Source organism: Nannospalax galili, unplaced genomic scaffold (assembly GCF_000622305.1).
Source record: "Nannospalax galili isolate Female #2095 unplaced genomic scaffold, S.galili_v1.0 scaffold1105, whole genome shotgun sequence".
In the NCBI taxonomy this organism is placed as follows: Eukaryota; Metazoa; Chordata; class Mammalia; order Rodentia; family Spalacidae; genus Nannospalax; species Nannospalax galili.
The window spans coordinates 95,754-113,425 of NW_008353211.1; the positions used below are offsets into that span (position 1 = coordinate 95,754).

Consider the following 17,672-nt stretch of genomic DNA (forward strand, 5'->3'; position numbering starts at 1 on the left):
TACTTGCTTATAGAGGTCAGAGGACAGTTTTTGGGAACTTGATTACCCAGTGAGCCCCCCAGCTGGCCTTCTACATTTTTTTTTTTTTTGAGACAGTCTTCCTCCCTCCTTCCCTCCCTCCCTTCCTTCTTTTCTCACTGCTTTCCTTTCTCCCTCCCTCCCTTCCCCTTCCCCTCCCCTCTTTTGTTTCAGACAAGGTCTTACTCTGTAGCCCAGCTATTCTCCTTTCTCTACCTCCCATACTGGGGTTATAGACATGAGCCACCATACCCAGCTTTTGTTTTCTTTTTTGAGACAGGGTCTCCCTGTGGCTCCAGCTGGCTTGGAACTCACTATGTAGACCAGATTGGGCTTGATCTCACAGAGATCTGCCTGCCTCTGCCCCCCAAGTGCAGGGATTAAAGACATGTACCATGATGCCTGGCTTTTGTTTTCTTTTTGAGGTGTCGTTTCGCATATCATAAAATCCATCCTTTTGGGCCTGGGGAAGTGACTGTGTGTAAAGCAGTTGCTGCACAAGCATGAGGACCTGTGTTTAGATCCCCAGAGCCCACATAAAGCCCGACACGGTAGAGCAGGTCTGTAATCTCAGAGCTGCTGTGGTGGAATGGAAGCTCATGGGCCACAGCAAGGCATATGCAGGGTGAAAAAGACCCTGTCTCAGCAAGGCAGAAGGCAAGGACAACCTCTGAGTTTACCCGCAGATTCCATATGCGCAAAGTGGCACATATGTGCCTGCACACACACACACACACACACACACACACACACACACACAGTTCATTCTTTTAAAGTACATAGTGTTTTATGATTTTTTGGGGGGCTTTTTCAGACAGGGTCTCTCTGTAGCCCCAGCTGGCCTGGAACTCATTATGTAGACCAGGCTGGCCTTGAACTCACAGAGATCGCCTGCCTCTGCCTCCTGAGTGCTAGGGTTAAAGGCATGCGCCACCACGCCAGGCTGTTTTATGATCTTAAAAAATATTCTTGTGTATAGTTCTGGGGACTGAACTGAGGGCTCTGCTACTGACCTACAGCCCCTTGAAGTATTTTTAAGTATATTCAACAGTTTGCAATCAGTACCATCTACTTCCAGACAATTCCATCCCCCCAAAGAAATTCCCTTCAGAAGCTACTCCTTTCTTTCTTGTACAGCTTTAAACTTCTCATTGGTCCATCAGCTACAGTCATGATCAGTTTTCTGCATTTCTGACTTCGTTGTTTTCTTGGTAGTCGGCTCCCTTCTGCTCTTATTTCATCATCTCTTTAGATTCCATCTTTGTTAATGATTTTGCCTGTTTCTCCTTTTTGATCTCACTCACTTGCCATTGTTTATCTTAGTTTGTCTCTTCCTGGTTCATGCAGTTACTGGTCTAAAGTGCCAGCATCGTGGTAGGGGCCAGTACAAAGGGTTGGTCCCATCAATGGATCAGTGGAGGTTTGGTGATCACCTGCTTTTGCTATCAGCACTTACCATCCCTGGAGTAATTCCAAAGGGCCAAGTATGGGATTCAGGTCCCTGGACCTCCGGTTCTCATGGCAACCCTGTGAAGATCTTGTCAGTTTTACTAAGGAATGAACTGTGTCAAGGCAAGTAATGTGCCTGAGATCACCTATTCAACAAACAGCAGGAGGGCTGGGTATAGTGGCACTCAACTTTAATCTCAGCATTCAGGAGGCAAAGGCAGGTGAATTCTAGGTCAGCCTCATCTACATAAAGAGTTCCAGTCAAGCCTGGTCTACTTAGTAAATTTTAGGCCAACCAGAGCTACACAATGAGGCCCCGTCTCAAAGAAAAAGGAAGAGAAGAAATTCCAGAACCAAGATTCTAGAAATTATTTTCCAGACCCGGGGAAGTGCAGAAGGAGGTGCCCGGTGAGGAGCTGTGGTTGCCAGTGGCCTGTTTCTGTTCACAGCTGGAGGGAATGAGACCGCCAAACCAATGTGATTCAATGAGGATGATAAAAACACATCGTGTATAGTCCAGGCAGGGTACTACACGCCTGTCACCCCAGTAAACAGGAGACTGAGGCAGCAGGATGTTGAGTTTGAGGGCAGCCTGGGGTACAAAGTGATACCCTGTTTCAAAAGCAAAAACAATACCCCAACAATAAAATCCCAAAGCAAACAAACAGAATCCCTCCATGATTAACTTCCAATCTGAGGACCCATCACTGAGGACACATGGAAACCGGTGTTTCATAGAAGAGAAAACATTTTACTTACCCTCAACTGAAGAATGCCCTCTTATGCCAGCAACTGCCCATGGAAACTCTTAACTGGTGCCTGGTCTCCACATGGACATCAAGAAGCAAACAAGGAGTCTCCTCTGACTGGGCAACTAGATCTCTAATAGCAACAAGATTAGCTAAGGTTTCTGCAGGGACTTTTCTAAGTACATGAACATGAGGTGTATTAGGGCTACCGTATAGAATCTCTCAATTATTAAATTCTCAGATTTTCAGTAGATAGGTATTAAACCATCACTACCTAGACTCTTCCTTGCCAGGAGTATTTGCACTGTGTAAATGGGGCAAACACTACAAACTAGGGCTCTGCGTCCCTCCAGCCAAACTGGTTAAACATATCTACACACCTCAGACTGCCCCTTGTGACTGTACATATTAATATCTTCCTTTTAACATGAGGAAGTTGAAGCAAAGAATGTTTACACCACTAGGCTAAGACAATAGAGATGTAAGAGCATCAGAGCTGATGTGTGAACGTAACGGGCTGATGGTCACCAGCCACAGCCCACAGCCATATTGACAGGGCAGATGAGGCCAAAGGAGGGTCAAGATATCTCTCTACTAGCACGGTATTACAAACAGTGTTCTTTCTTCAGTCTGGAGAGATGTAAGCATCTACGTTAGTGGCCTTGGTAGTGGCAGAAAGGTTGACGTGGTGTAGTGATGGAGAGAGATCCCAGAACTCTTATCCTATGGAGAGAAAGAGCTCATTAGCTCAGTGAAGATACTAGGGTTCCACAGCCCACAGACAATTAATTAGCCAGTAATTAGAGTAGAGGGACCAGGAGACTATCTGGAGGAAGAACGGCAGCAATAATCAACAGGTCACTTACTGCTTTTCTGTCAATAGGAACAACCAGGTCAAGGTCTGAGCCACTGCATGCGGCATCCAGACATTCCTCTTAAGTCTGGTTTATCCACACAGGATCTACTTTTTTAAAAACTTGAAGCAGCATCTCTCTATGTGGCCCTGGCTGGCCTGGAACTCATATAGACCAGGCTGGTCTTGAACTTACAGAGGTATACTTGTCTCTCCCTCCAGAATGCTGGTATTAAAGGTGTGTGGGGTCACCGCACCTTGGCAGCACAGCACTTTAAAAAATGCAGAACGTAGCACCTGCAAAATTGACAGAAGCAATTTAGGGAGGAAGGATTGATTTTGGCTTAGTTTCAGGGTGAAGAAAGCGTGGCATCTGGACAGATCTGGTCTGTGGTGCTAAGAGCTTGTCATGTGGCTTGCTGTATCTCCATGATGCCTTGTGAAGACTGAGAGAGAATTCTAAAATGTAGTGGTTTCTCACCTCTTCATGTGGCTCTGCATTCCTCTACATATGGTATGCCCGTGATACTCAGATTCACAGGCTGTTTTTAAGTAGGATGACTGTAGTCACCTCCTAGGTGACTATTTGGCATTGCTCTGTGGAAGTTATTCTCCATATGGGATGACAGCTCAGTCCATACACCATAGGGAATTTCCTGGAGATGGTGTATGCTTTTAGCACCTTCTGAGTGTATCTTGGTTCTTGCCTCTACCTCCTCTCAAGAATGGTAAAGTCTACTACAAGCAGTTTTCTGTCTTTGCTTTGAGGCAGGGACTTATTATAGGCCAGGTTGACCTGGGACTTACTCTGTAGACCAGGCTGGCCTCAAACTCACTGCCATGACTCTACCTTAACCTCCCAAGTTCTGGGATGACAAGTGTGAGCCACCATGTGTGGCTCTAAGAGGTTTTATGGTATTTTCTGTCTGTCTCCTGTCCTCCGGAGACTCCCATTCCACTGCATGCATATCAGTATGCAACATGGTATCCCACGGGTCTCCTAGGTGAGCTTGTTTTCAGATTTTTTTTTTTTTTTTGCTTTACTGCTCTTCGAATTATATTATTTTTATTTTAAAATTTTTATTATCTATTTTTATGTGTATGAGTGTATTGCCTGCATGTAGTAAGTGCACCAGTGTCGTGCAATAGCTGCAGAGGTCAGAAGAGGGCGTTGGATCCCCTGGAACTGAAGTTAAGGATGGTTGTTAGCCACCATGTGGGTTAAGAGCCAGTGTTGTTAACCACTGAGCCATCTCTCCAGTCCAAGCCTTGTTTTTTTTTTTTGTCTTTTTTGAGACAGGGTCTCCCTGTAACCCCAGCTGTCCTGGAACTCACTATGCAGACCAGGCTGGCCTCGAATTTACAAAGATCTGCCTGCCTCTGCCTCCCAAGTGCTGGGACTAAAGGTGTGCGCCACCACGCTCAGCCTCCAAGCCTTGGTTTAAAACCACCTTGAAATTTGATGATTCTTTCATCTGCTGGCTCAAATTATCTCTTGAACCTGTCTGGTGAATTTTTAAAATCTCAGTTATATATTTCAACTCCAGAATTCCTATTTGGTCTTTTCTTATTTACTTTCTTCCACCATCAGGTTCCTTGGGCTTTATTTCAGGATTGGCAGCTGAAGAAGGGGCAGAGTGTGGTGTGTGTGCACTCACAGACAAGCCTGTCATGCGGTCTCTGAGAATGATAGTGTATACAGCGTGAACATGGGCACTTAGTATTTCAACCTTTGTTTTACATTTGTTATTATTTATTTATTTATTATTTACTTTATTATTGATCGTTTGATTGATGTGTTAATGCTAAGTGGATACCTTCAGGGTGAATGTGTCGTTTGTTACCCTTTCCTTCTTTCTCAGCAATTGGCAATGTTCAAGATGGTGGTTGTCGGTTTATGTACATCAGCCAGAATTCCAGGACAGAGTTCTCAGATGGATGATGTGTTAGCTACTTTTCCATTTCTGGGATAAAACACCACAACCAAGACAACTTATTATAGAAGGAAGCATTTATTTGGCTTACGGTTCCAGAGGGATAGAAGTCCTTCATGGTGGGAGGCAGGGTGGCAAGCAGCAGGCTTGGCAGCCAGAACAGAAAGGTGAGAACTCACATCCTCAAGGGAAAACACAAGCAAAGAGAGCAAATAGCAAGTGGGGTGAGGCTCTGAATTCTCAAAGAACACCCCCTAGTGACGTGCTTCTCCAGCAAAACTATAACTCCCAGATTTCCATGACCTTCCTGATGAGTGTCGCCAAATGGAGCTCAAGTGTTCAAATATGAGCCTAAAGGGACATTCTCATTCAATCCACCACAGATGAAGTGGGCATGTGGTGCTAGAGAGCGATAAGTCTAGCCATTGATAGCCACTGAGATTTTTGTATTGTTACTGCAGCATTTCCTAGCGTGTTCTGACTGATACACTGTGTGATGAGGCTAGTCCAGTGAAAATAAGCAGTGTTCGGATTGGAAGTCAGGTGTAAACAGTGGGAGTGGAGAGGGATGTGAAACCAGCTGAGGTAGAGTCCACCATCTGTGATGACTGGAACGTCGCAGAGGAAACAGGCTCAGGAGGAGAAAGCTGGTAACTCTGGTGTGGAACGTGCAGGATGTGAAATCTAGATGGAGATGTGTAATGTATGACAGGCCCCATCAGGGTGCAACTCTAGAAGTTATCAGGACCACAGATATGGATTGGGGAAGCCTCAAGAGGACAGCACACGCCTAAGCTCTTCTGGTACTTAAAGTCAAGATGGCTGCTTCTCCTGAGTCAGGCCTCAAAAACAAGATGGTGTAGGCTACTGAGTAGGGGAAGAGGAAAGAGGCTTGGAGGGTTCAATTATAAACAGATTTTTCCATCCTATTTTCCAGCCACATCATGTGAGAATTTGAAAAGATGAGGAGGGTAGATATGTCTCAAAAAGGAATAGGATTTCCTAGAAGCTGGGTTTATGTGGCTGACCCTTTCCTCCCCTGAGGCCTTTTTTTTTTCTTTGTCCTACTGAAGTATGTTATCACCTACAATGTCCATTTAGCTTTGTGTCTGGGTCTCGGGATGGTCAGACGATTGATGCAAGACAGCCATTGCCCACTGTATGGCAGCTGAAGGCAGCTCACGGCCCCTACCAGTCAGTGTCCTACAAATACACTGGGAGAATGAAAAACAAAATCAACTCCAGAAATAGGAACAAGTCTTCAGGGTTTTGGAGGATTAGTGTTGTGATACATGGAGAGCTGAGGGTGAGGAAACTGTTAGGTCTAAAGTGGTGGAGCTTTCTTCCAAGTAAACCATGTGGATGAACTCCTAATGTTGCCATATTCGATAATTGTGTGAAAGCAACAGCATGTACTTGGAAGATTATGGGACAAAACATCTCTGTTCAGTTGTAAGAAATGTCTATGTAGTCTTGGGAGAAATCACTAAGTTGTGTGAGCTTCACTGTCCCTGTGAGTTCTCTTCAAGCAAGCAAAGATAATGAACCCAGACGATGGAGCACAGGATGATAAGATGATGACTCTGTAATACTTGAACCGGAAATGGACATGGAAATTCAGGGGAATCCATAATTGAAATGAAGCATTCAACAGTACCACGGAAAACAAAACAAACCCACAAAGTCAAACAGTAAAACCATTATGCATGATTGTGTTTTTGAGTTTTGGGAGCAGAATAAGCGCGCTCTCCTCTGACTCGCATTTGCTCTCTCTCTGCATGTGTCTCTGCCAGGGAACCGGAAATGGACATGGAAATTCAGGGGAATCCATAATTGAAATGAAGCATTCAACAGTACCACGGAAAACAAAACAAACCCACAAAGTCAAACAGTAAAACCATTATGCATGATTGTGTTTTTGAGTTTTGGGAGCAGAATAAGCGCGCTCTCCTCTGACTCGCATTTGCTCTCTCTCTGCATGTGTCTCTGCCAGGTCCTCTTTCTCTTTGCTGAACCAGTGAGTGTACTGGGGTTACGTACATGAACATGGGTGAAGGGCTACTTGAGACTCTGGAGGCTGCATATCAGAGGTTCTGTTCTCACTTGGGTGAGGACTCATACAAGTGATCTACCTTAGTGAACTTGGAAACCAAGCCTTGTTCACAGTAGTCAATCAACTCTAAAAGTGCATTAAGTATTTCTTTGTCAGCCTTCCCTGAAGTCCCCATCCTTCCCCAGCAGCCTCCAGAACGCCCTCTTTACCTCCTTGTTCCTCAGGGTGTATACAAGAGGGTTTAGCGTAGGAGTGCCCACCGCATAGAAGAGACCAAAGAACTTGCCCCTCTCTCGAGCATAAGGATTTTTAGGCTGCATATACACAGCAATGACTGAGCTGTAGAAGAGGCTGACCACAATGAGGTGGGAGGAGCAGGTCCCCAAAGCCTTTTTCCATGCCTCTGCTGAGTTCATCCTCAGCACTGCCCGGGCTATGGCAGCATAGGAGACAAGGATGAGGCTGAGGGGCACCACTACAAGGATGACACTGGACACAGCCAACTGAATCTCATTAAAAGTGGTGTCTCCACAGGAGAGTTGAATTAGAGAAGGGACTTCACATAGAAAGTCATCTATCTGCCTGTGGGGGCAGAAGGGCAGGCGGAGGGTGGGAGGTGTCTGGGCTATGGATTGGAGCAGTCCCATCATCCAGGCTACAGCTGCCAGCTGCCGGCACAGGCGGGGGTGGATGATGGTGGGATAGTGCAGGGGCTGGCACACAGCCACATAGCGGTCAAAGGCCATCACTGTCAGGAGGATGCACTCCGTGGTCCCCAGAGACAGGAAGATGAAGAGCTGGACAGAGCAGCCCAGGAAGCTGATGGTCTTTGTGGGGCCCCAGAGGTTGACCAGCATCTGGGGGACACAGGTGGTGGTGAAGCAGAGGTCCAAGAAGGAGAGGTTGGAGAGGAAGAAGTACATTGGGGAGTGGAGCCTGGGGTCCAGCGTGGCCAGCAGGAGGATGAGTGTGTTTCCCAGGAGGGTGAGGAGGTAGCAGCACAGGACAACCACAAAGAGAACCTTTTCCAGGCATGGGTGTTCGGAGAAGCCCAGGAGGAGGAAGTCCACTGGGGAGCTCTGGTTGACCATGGACGGCTTCTGCCTTGATTCCACGTGATGCTGTTGCTCCACTATCATGATTCATTGTGTTGTCAAGTCCAGCTCTTTGGTCATGTCTGGGGTTCCCATCCCCTGCTCCTTCTCATCAGATGTTGTCTCGTGGTAGAAGGGGGACCAGGGCTGTGGTGGGGGCTGGGCAAATCTTCATTCTGGTGCCTGTGACTTCCTGATTGAGAGCAGAGGAGGTTGATGAAAAACGGGTTTACTAGTTAGTTTTCATTATCACAGCAAACATGTTAAGCATCTGTTGATATGAGCACTGGGGTTGAGAGGTTCCCTGTGTGTGGCAGAAGTGACAGTGTCTTGTGTGGCTGCTGGTGACCTGATCATGCATGCTAGTGAAGACTAGGTCTTACTTTCTGGTAGAATTCATATCTGCCTGGTGCACTTTTGCAAGAGATTTGGTGGAGGTTGAAATGTGACCCGTGGATGAGATTTTCTTCTCCATGAAATGTCTCAGGCTCCAGTGAGATCAATCAATGATCTAGTTTAAAAACAATTATTATGACTCATTAAATGAAAGCAAATATTTCACCTTCATGTGAAAAGCTCAGCCTTCCATCATACCTATGTGTAAAAGATCAAGAAAAGAGGCTGGGCGTGGTGGTGCACATTTTTAATCCCAGCATTCTGGAGGCAGAGGCAGGCAGATCTCTGTGAGTTCGAGGCCAGCCTGTTCTCCATTAGAGAATCCAGGCCAGCTGTGGCTACAGGGAAATTCTGTCTCAAAAAGACCAAAAAAAAAAAAAAGAAAAAACGCTAGTCCTAAAATAATCATTGTCTGATTCTATGACAAAACAGTTCCTTAGGAACATGGGATCCTGGTACTGGGCTGGCTCAGGAAGGAGAACCTTTGAGATTGAGGCCAGCTTGGTACAGAGTGAGCCCTTATCTCAAAGAAAATGAAACACAACAAACAAACGAAACCCCATGCAGTTTAGGAATGGAAATCCAAAGTAGGTTCATTTCATTCCTTCCTTTTCATATAAAGTAAAATAAAATTATATAGTTTAAGTACAACCCCCTCCCTTCCTCCTTATCCTCTCCCTCCCTCCCTCCCTCCCTTAAAGGCATGCGCCACCATGCCCAGCTTGTATTTTTTTATTTTTTAAATATTTTTCTTTGAAAATCTCATACATTTGTAGCATGTATTTTGCTCATATCCATCCACCACTAGCTCTCTCCAACTCCCCCTAGTGCCGTTCACTTCATCTCCCTCCCAAAGTCATGTTCTCTTTTTTTGTTGTTATTATTAATAACACCAAATCCAATTAGTGCCACCCATATGCACATGGGTGTGAAGCCATCCACAAGAGTGTGAGCAGCCTACCAGCAGCCATGTCCCCAAGGAGAGTGACTATCCCTCAGGAGCCATCAACTGCCAACAATTCTTCCACCAGAGGTGGGGCCTCAGGAGCCCCTCAGCTATGCTGGAAGTTTGACTGGATCTTGTGCAGATATCCCGCAGGTACTGTGAGTTGGTATGGGTGGTATGGGTAACAGCCATGTAATGTCCAGCAGCCAGCAGTTCACAGCTCCCCTCCCCACCCTCCAGCTCTCAATCTTTCTGCTCTCTCTTCTGAGATGTTCTTGAGCCTAGGATGGAGAGAGAGAGAGAGAGAGAGAGAGAGAGAGAGAGAGAGAGAGAGAGAAGATTTTTTTTATTTAATATTTTATTTATTATTTCTATTTTATGTATATGAGTGTATTGCCTGCATGTAGGTAAGTGCACCTGTGTTGTGCAATGCCCTGGGAGGACAGAAGAGGCCATCAGATTTCCTGGAACTGGAGTTACAGACAATTGTTAGCAACCTTGTGGGTGGTGGGATTCTAACCTGGGTCTTCTGCAAGAACAACCAGTGTTCTTAACTGCTGAACCATCTTTCCAGCCTGTATTTATTATTTTTAATTGTGGTGTGTGTGTGTGTGTGTGCGTCCGTGAATGGATGTGCCCATAGAGGCTAGAGGCATTGGCTCCCGCTAGAGCTGGAGTTACAGGCAGTTGTGAGCTGCCTGATGTGGTGGGAACTGAACTCAGAGCCTCTGCAACATAGCTCGTGCTCTTAACTTGAGCCCTGTCTTCAGCCCCACGTTATCTTTTTTACTCTGAATCATTCGGGAGCAAATTGCTCACACCCTGCTTCTTTCCTCCTTCATATTTCAGTATGATTTTCTAAAACAAAATGATCCCTTAAGCTTTATATAGTAATCAATAAAAACTAAAATTGATACTGATCTGCTCTCTAATCCACAGCCCATATTCCTCAATTGTTCCCTTGTCCCGATAATGTCCTTTTAGGATTATGTGTTTGCCTAGGAGTCAGTCAAGATTCACACACTGTGCACAGCTCTCCTGTCCGATGGCTTTCTGCAGCAGCCACACTAAACCACTGACCTAAGAGATTTTCTTCAAATATTGGACAACGTGAACAGACCATGTGTCTGAGCTCATACACTGGAGGGAGGTCTTATGCCTTTGAAAACCCAGGAGGACACTGAACCTCCACAGAAGACCTGAGAACTGAGGGCAGTGAGGTGGAATTCCTGGGTGGTCAGAGGCAGATCTGCAGAGCAGAAGACCACATGTTGGGGAGCAGGGAGTGCTTCCTGTAGGAGGGGAGGAAGTGCTGTGGAGGAGGAGAGCTGGGTCCAGAAGGACCTGGGAGGTGCTGGGCAGTGGCAGCCACACTGTGGCAGAGAGGCAGGATCCCTGCAGGCTGATGGGTGGGGCCTTGAGAGGGGATGGGTTCGCAGTGTGTCCCTATGGGTCCCTTGTTTGTTTAAAAGTTCCACATCTTTCCTCCTCCAATCTACCTCATTTACTTTCCTTTGTTTCCTTTCCTTCCTTTTATTTTCTTTTCACTGGAAAAGTTTTTTTTTCTTAACCCAGGTGAATTTTAGATGCTTTGTTGTTGATTATTTGAAAAGGCTGTTTATGTATTAAAAGTCTTAGTATAGCCCTTCCTGATCACTTCCTACCCACTGAAGCTGAAATCTCTCCTCTTCCTCTTTCCTCCTCCTTTATTATTATGATTATTATTAATACTAATTATTATTATTGATAAATTACAGGGGTTGGAGATGCAGCTTACTTGGTAGAGTGCATGCCCAGTATACACAAGGCCATGTATTCAGTCCCTAGTACTGAGTGCTGCATGGTGGTACATGCCTATAATCCATGCACTCCAGAGATACAGCAGGAGGATCAGAAGTTTAAGGTATCTTCAGCTACATTGTGAGTTCTAGGCTAGCCTGGGCTGGAGAGCGGGTCTCAAAAAACCAACCAAACAGAAATGATGACTATGTAATCTCAAAGTATTATGTCCTTTGTGTTATAAAACCCACAAGCCTAGATGCCTTTTATCAGCTGTGAAGTTCGCCAGGACCCTTCCTGTGTTCCTCACTTTTGACTCTGCTGGTGACTGTGGGTTTCACTCTGGTATTTCCCAAGCTCTTCAACATCTGACGTCCTTTGACTTTCTGTTGTCTCTTGGCTGCTTTCAACATCTCTTTCCTCTTATTCCTCTTTTCTTTGTCTTAGACACTAACAAAAGTCAAGAGTTACTGTACACTTTTCCAGTTAACTCCATGTTCACGGATGCAGAGACCTAGATGTGTACTAGAAAGTGCCGGGAAGGGAGGATACATCTGCTCCTTTGTCCAACCATGACGAACACACTGTATGGAGGAGGAACAGTGTTAGAGTATTGAAATAACTTGTCCAACTCTATACAGCTAATAAATCCAGGCCTGGATTCTATTTGATTTTCAAACTGGTTTGCTGGTTGCTCCACTATTGAAGATGTAGGGGGAACTGATGGGCTGTAGGAGAAAAATCTCAGGACTCACCATGGTCAGGTCAGAACCCTCTCATCCCTGGCAGCCAAGGCTGCCCCACAACCAGGATCTTGTGGTCTGATTGGCATCTCCACTTGTTCCTCACCATGAAAACAAAGAGCAAATCGAGGACTTGAGAAAGTGCTGGAGTGAGGGCTCCACAGTAGTGTGGATGTGAATGACACCGTGTCCTTCCCAAGTACTCTGCACAGCTGTAGTACCTGGTACAGTGCCTATATTCTGTTTGATTTCAGATGAAGAGCTAAACACAGCCAGGATAAATACTTTACTCAGGAGAATAAAGTCATGCTGATTCTTGAACCAAAGGGGGGCCTCCAGCAGGCACTCACCATCCCCCACCACCGTCTTCTGCTAGAGGCAGGAACTTAGCTTCTCTGGTGGCCCTGGAGATAAAAAAGGGCACCACAGAAGATCCAGGACTCCCACCCACAGGGACACAAGCTCATTAATTGTGCCAGGACTCTGGGGCCTCTGCCCACTGATGATTAATTAGTCACTGGTGGTAATGATGGTTAAGCCCGAGGGAAACCTGTTAGCATGACTGTTCCCTGTGTTAAGCAGGAACTTAGCTTCTCTGGTGGCCCTGGAGATAAAAAAGGGCACCACAGAAGATCCAGGACTCCCACCCACAGGGACACAAGCTCATTAATTGTGCCAGGACTCTGGGGCCTCTGCCCACTGATGATTAATTAGTCACTGGTGGTAATGATGGTTAAGCCCGAGGGAAACCTGTTAGCATGACTGTTCCCTGTGTTAAATCAGGTCACCCTCTGATCCTCTGTGTCATGGGGGGTGGGTACAGTGACGTTGTTTTATCCACACCACCCTCTTGGGTGTCCCATCCATTTCTCTCAAGCCTCATTTCAACCCTTTCAGTACTGAAGGATACTCAGAGCCCTCAGCACTCCAGTGCGATGTTTTATTTCTCACCTCTTCATTAAACTTGAGAACTGATTTACGAGTAATGAAATGCTCAGATTAAAAAATATTTTTATTAGTATATATTCACGTAATGGGTATCACCATTACATTTCGCTCATATGTATATTTATCTTGGTTGTATTACCCCCTGATTACCTTCCCTCATCCCCTTCACACTGAGCTCCTCTTCTCAACTAGCCCCCTCTTCTTTTCCCTGTCTTTGTGTGTGTGACTGAGTTTTTTAGCATTGCCTACAGGAACATGGGTGAGGGGTTATTTGCAGGGAGGTAGGCACCTTACCAGAGCTACACCACTAAAGAAAATGTCCCTCCCTCCACCAGCAACTATCAGATGCCTATAGATTCTCAGGGAGGGGTGGGGCCTCATGTGCACAGCCCCCCAAATGCTTGGGTTTTAAGTGTATACTTTGGTATATGTTGATGTCCTCAGTTAAGACAATTTCTATCACCCTACACACTTCCCTTTGCATCTTTCCTAGATACCCAGATATCTAGATATCCTGCCCTGTCCTGCACTCCTATCCACAGCCAACCAATCTCATGATTTCTGTCACTGAAGTTTAGTTTGGTCTCTTCTCAATGTCACATATAATATGCACCCTTTTTAGTCAGTGTAACTATTTTCCTGTCATCTGTCCACATCATTCCATGTGTCAATAGCTTATTTCTATTTTAAAAATCAACATATCTGGGCATGGTGGCACATATCTGTAATTCCAGTGCTTGAGATGTTGAGACAGGCAGATTTAAGTTCCAGACTGACCTTGGCTACATCACAAGACTCTATTTAAAAAATTAGTAATTTAACCAGAGCAGTTGTGAACACTTTGAACCCCAGCACTCAGGAGGCAGAGACAAGTGAACCTCTGTGAGGTTGAGGCCAGTCTGATCTACATAGCGAGTTCCAGAACCACCAGGGGTACACAGTGAGACCCCGTCTCCAAAAAACCATTAATTCAATTGGAGTAGAATTTGCAGACAAGAAATTGCACACATTGCAAGTGTAAAGTGAGCACGTTTCGACAAGTGCGTCAACCTGGATCACCATTGCTGTGGTTTGGAAGTCTCCCCATATGGTCCATATGTGAGAACTGGGTTCTACTGGAGGTGGTGGAGCATGGAGAGGTGGGCCTAGTTGGGGGATGTTAGGTCATTGTGACTATGTCCTTGAAGGGCACGTTGGGGCTCCAGCCCATGCTGTGTCTCTCTGCTTCCTGGCCATCCTGAGGGAAGCAGGCCTCCCTCTCCTCACGCTCCTGCCGTGGTGCGCTGCCTCACCACAGGCCTAAAGCAGCAGAAAGGTGAGCATGGAGCTAGAGCTGTGAGTCAAATCAGCCTTCCCTCCTTGCAGGTGATTATCTCAGGCATTTTGTCACAGTGACAGAAAGCTGACTAAGATAATCGCTGTCCTGCTGGACACAGAGCCTTTCCATACCCTTGAAACTTCCCGCATGTCCTGTCCCTGGCAACCAGTCATCATATGTCTATCGTGGATTAGGCTTTCTTGCTGCAGATGGAATCAGAGAGCCCACCCTTTGCTCCTGGCTTCCTTGGCTCAGCTTGTTAGAGAGATTCACTCATCCTGTTTCCAATATTAGGACAGTAGCTGGCTTTTTATTACCAGTATGCTTTTACTGTGTGAACATGACACTGTTTGTTCCTTCACTCATTTTGGGGTGTTTCCAGGTTGGGGCTATAATGAAAACAGGTGCTATGAACAGGTGTGTAGCTTTCTTTGTGTGGACACACAGTTTCTCTGCCTTGGATAAATATCTAGGAATGGAACTTCTGTGTCATGTGATTCTGTTATTTGCTTATGTTGGGAATTAAACTCAGGGCCTTGTTTCTGCTAAGTTTGAACTCTTGTGTCCAGCTGTCCTCTCTTCCCTATGTCTATGTCTGTTTATCTTTATAAGAAACTGTTGAACTATGTTCCACAGTGTGCTGTGTACCTGGCCGCCAGCAACCCAGGAGGGTTTCTGTGCAGTGTATGGCACTGTCAGTGTTTGGTCTGAGGCATTCTGTTGGATACTAGGTGCTGTCTTATAGTAGTTTGGGTTTGCTCTGTGTTGTCTAACGATGGCAAGCATTGTATCATGTGGCTATTGTTCCTTATGTCTCTTAGTCGAGCATTTTGTTCATGTTTTCCTATACTCAAGAAAACCGTTCTTGGTGATGATAGAGTACAATAACAACATACATCAGGTTGCTACATTGAAAACAGGTATTTTTGTTTAAGTTTTAATATTTTTATCTACATGAGATGTTGAACATGACTCAATGTTAGTTCCGACTTCTCTCCAGCTGGTACTTGAAGGATGAAAGAAGAAACACAAGAAGAAAGAGGATCAATGTAAGATGAGCAAGTGGCGAGAAAGGACCTTGGGGAGGCAGAGAGCATGTGTGGTAGGTTCATGCTCTGTCCATTCCAAGTTCATGGGATGGACTCATTCAGATGACTGTTCGCTGGTGGGGCCTTTGAGGGGTGTTCAGGTCTTGAGGGAAGAGTCCTTGTAGTGGGCATTAGTAGCCTTCCAGAAGAGACTCTGGAGAGCTAGCTGTACTGCATAGTAAGTACCCCCCACATGTAAGTCAGGAGCTGAGGTTCACCAGACCTGGAATTTGCCTTGATCTTAGACTTCACCTCCAGAACTGTGAGAATTAAGTTTCCGTTATTTATCAACTGCTAAATTTATGTTGTTTTCATAAAGAAACCCAAGCAAGCAAAGTCAACAAGGCAGGAACCATAAATGAAGGCAGAGTAACACTGGTGACTCTCAAGCACACCCGTGAAAGGCGAGGCCACTCAGGGCTGGGATGATTTGCCAGTAAAGTAGAATGAGTGAGTTTTAACGAAGACACTTTATTATTCACATACATCAAAAGGATGAACACCAACTCAAAGGGAGCACATGACCAGAACATTTCACAAACCCCACTGGCAGTCAGTAAGAGTTGGGTGTGGGTCAGACACAGCTCCATGAGGGGTTCTTTCCAGAGAATTCTACACAAGTGAAGAAGAGATTCTTGACTTTGCTGTAAGAAAGAATTTCAGTATGAACCAGTATGAAAGAGGGGAGAGAGAGGAGAGAGAGAGAGAGAGAGAGAGAAGAGAGAGAGAGAGATAGAAAGATAGAGAGAGACCTAAGAGCTCATTAAACCTGGGGAAATACGATCAAAATATATTGTATGAAGTTCCCAAAGAACTCATTACAATATTTTAAAAAAGAACTCACGACGTCTTCTCATCCTCTCACATTCCAGGAGGATCAAAGGGCCTCCTTCCAGATCTAGATCAGCTGTGGCCTAAGCCTCCTCTTGCATGGCCTGTGGCGATGTGTGCAAGGTCTCCCATGCTGTGTTTCCCCCACACGGAGAGGAAAGCTAGGGAGAGAAGATGTAGCAGAAACAACCATGATGGAGCTGGAGAATCTGCAGAAGCGAAGGCAGAAAAATATGATGGAGAAGAGAGGAAAACTCATGAGTTCATCATGTTTGAACATAAGATTAAGGAAACACACCTTGTTTTAATGTGTTTCTCTCTCTCTCTCTCTCTCTCTCCCTTCCTCCCCCTCCCTCCCTTCCTTCCTACCTCCTACAGTGGCCAAGGTGTGTGGCCTTAGGACTATTGTTATTTATCATGAAGAAATTCTTCTTAATTCATAATATACAGTGAGTAGTCCTCTCAGCTCTCCCGGGAGTCCCCATCCTTCCCCAGCAGCCTCCAGAACGCCCTCTTTACCTCCTTGTTCCTCAGGGTGTATACAAGAGGGTTTAGCATAGGAGTGCCCACCGCATAGAAGAGACCAAAGAACTTGCCCCGCTCACGAGCATAGGGATTTTTGGGCTGTAGATAGACAGCAATGACTGAGCTGTAGAAGAGGCTGACCACAATGAGGTGGGAGGAGCAGGTCCCCAAAGCTTTCCTGAGGCCCTTTGCAGAGTTCATCCTCAGCACTGCCTGGGCTATGGTACCATAGGAGATGAGGATGAGGCTCAGGGGCACAACCAGGAAAATGACGCCAGCTACAGCCAATTGAATCTCATTAAAAGTGGTGTCCGCACAGGAGAGCCGAATTAGAGATGGGACTTCACATAGGAAATCATCTATCTGCCGGTGGGGACAGAAGGGCAGGCGCAGGGTGGGTGGTATTTGAACTATGGATTGGAGAAAACCTATAGTCCAAGCCACAGCTGCCAGCTGCCGGCACAGGCGGGGGTGGATGATGGTGGCATAGTGCAGGGGCTGGCACACAGCCACATAGCGGTCAAAGGCCATCACTGTCAGGAGGATGCACTCTGTGGTCCCCAGTACCATGAAGATAAATAGCTGGACAGAGCAGCCCAGGAAGCTGATGGTCTTTGTGGGGCCCCAGAGGTTGACCAGCATCTGGGGGACACAGGTGGTGGTGAAGCAGAGGTCCAAGAAGGAGAGGTTGGAGAGGAAGAAGTACATTGGGGAGTGGAGCCTGGGGTCCAGCGTGGCCAGCAGGAGGATGAGTGTGTTTCCCAGGAGGGTGAGGAGGTAGCAGCACAGGACGACCACAAAGAGAACCTTTTCCAGGTGTGGGTGTTCGGAGAAGCCCAGGAGGAGGAAGCCCACTGTGGAGCTCTGGTTGACCATGGCCTTTCCTGTCCAGGTGGAGGGAGGAGGCTGTCAGACAATGTGCCCCAAGCTGTCTTGTAAAAGTCAGGA

At 46.2% G+C, this 17,672-nt stretch overlaps 2 protein-coding genes across 2 annotated transcripts; both read right to left on the bottom strand.

Moving 5' to 3' along the window:
* Positions 1-7,208: 7,208 nt before the first annotated feature.
* On the bottom strand, positions 7,209-8,147 carry LOC103747897 (olfactory receptor 2H1-like). The gene has a single exon (XM_008850460.1). The coding sequence runs from the start codon at positions 8,145-8,147 to the stop codon at positions 7,209-7,211; it is 939 nt and encodes a 312-aa protein (XP_008848682.1).
* An 8,514-nt stretch (positions 8,148-16,661) lies between these two features.
* LOC103747890 (olfactory receptor 2H1-like) lies at positions 16,662-17,631 on the bottom strand. Its single transcript, XM_008850454.1, has one exon. It carries the CDS (start codon positions 17,598-17,600, stop codon positions 16,662-16,664), a length of 939 nt encoding a protein of 312 aa, XP_008848676.1. The 5' UTR covers positions 17,601-17,631.
* Positions 17,632-17,672: the final 41 nt, after the last annotated feature.

Excerpts from the sequence above, each read along its gene's own strand:
- LOC103747897 (XM_008850460.1), bottom strand. The coding sequence starts at position 8,147 with ATGGTCAACCAGAGCTCCCCAGTGGACTTCCTCCTCCTGGGCTTCTCC.
- LOC103747890 (XM_008850454.1), bottom strand. The coding sequence starts at position 17,600 with ATGGTCAACCAGAGCTCCACAGTGGGCTTCCTCCTCCTGGGCTTCTCC.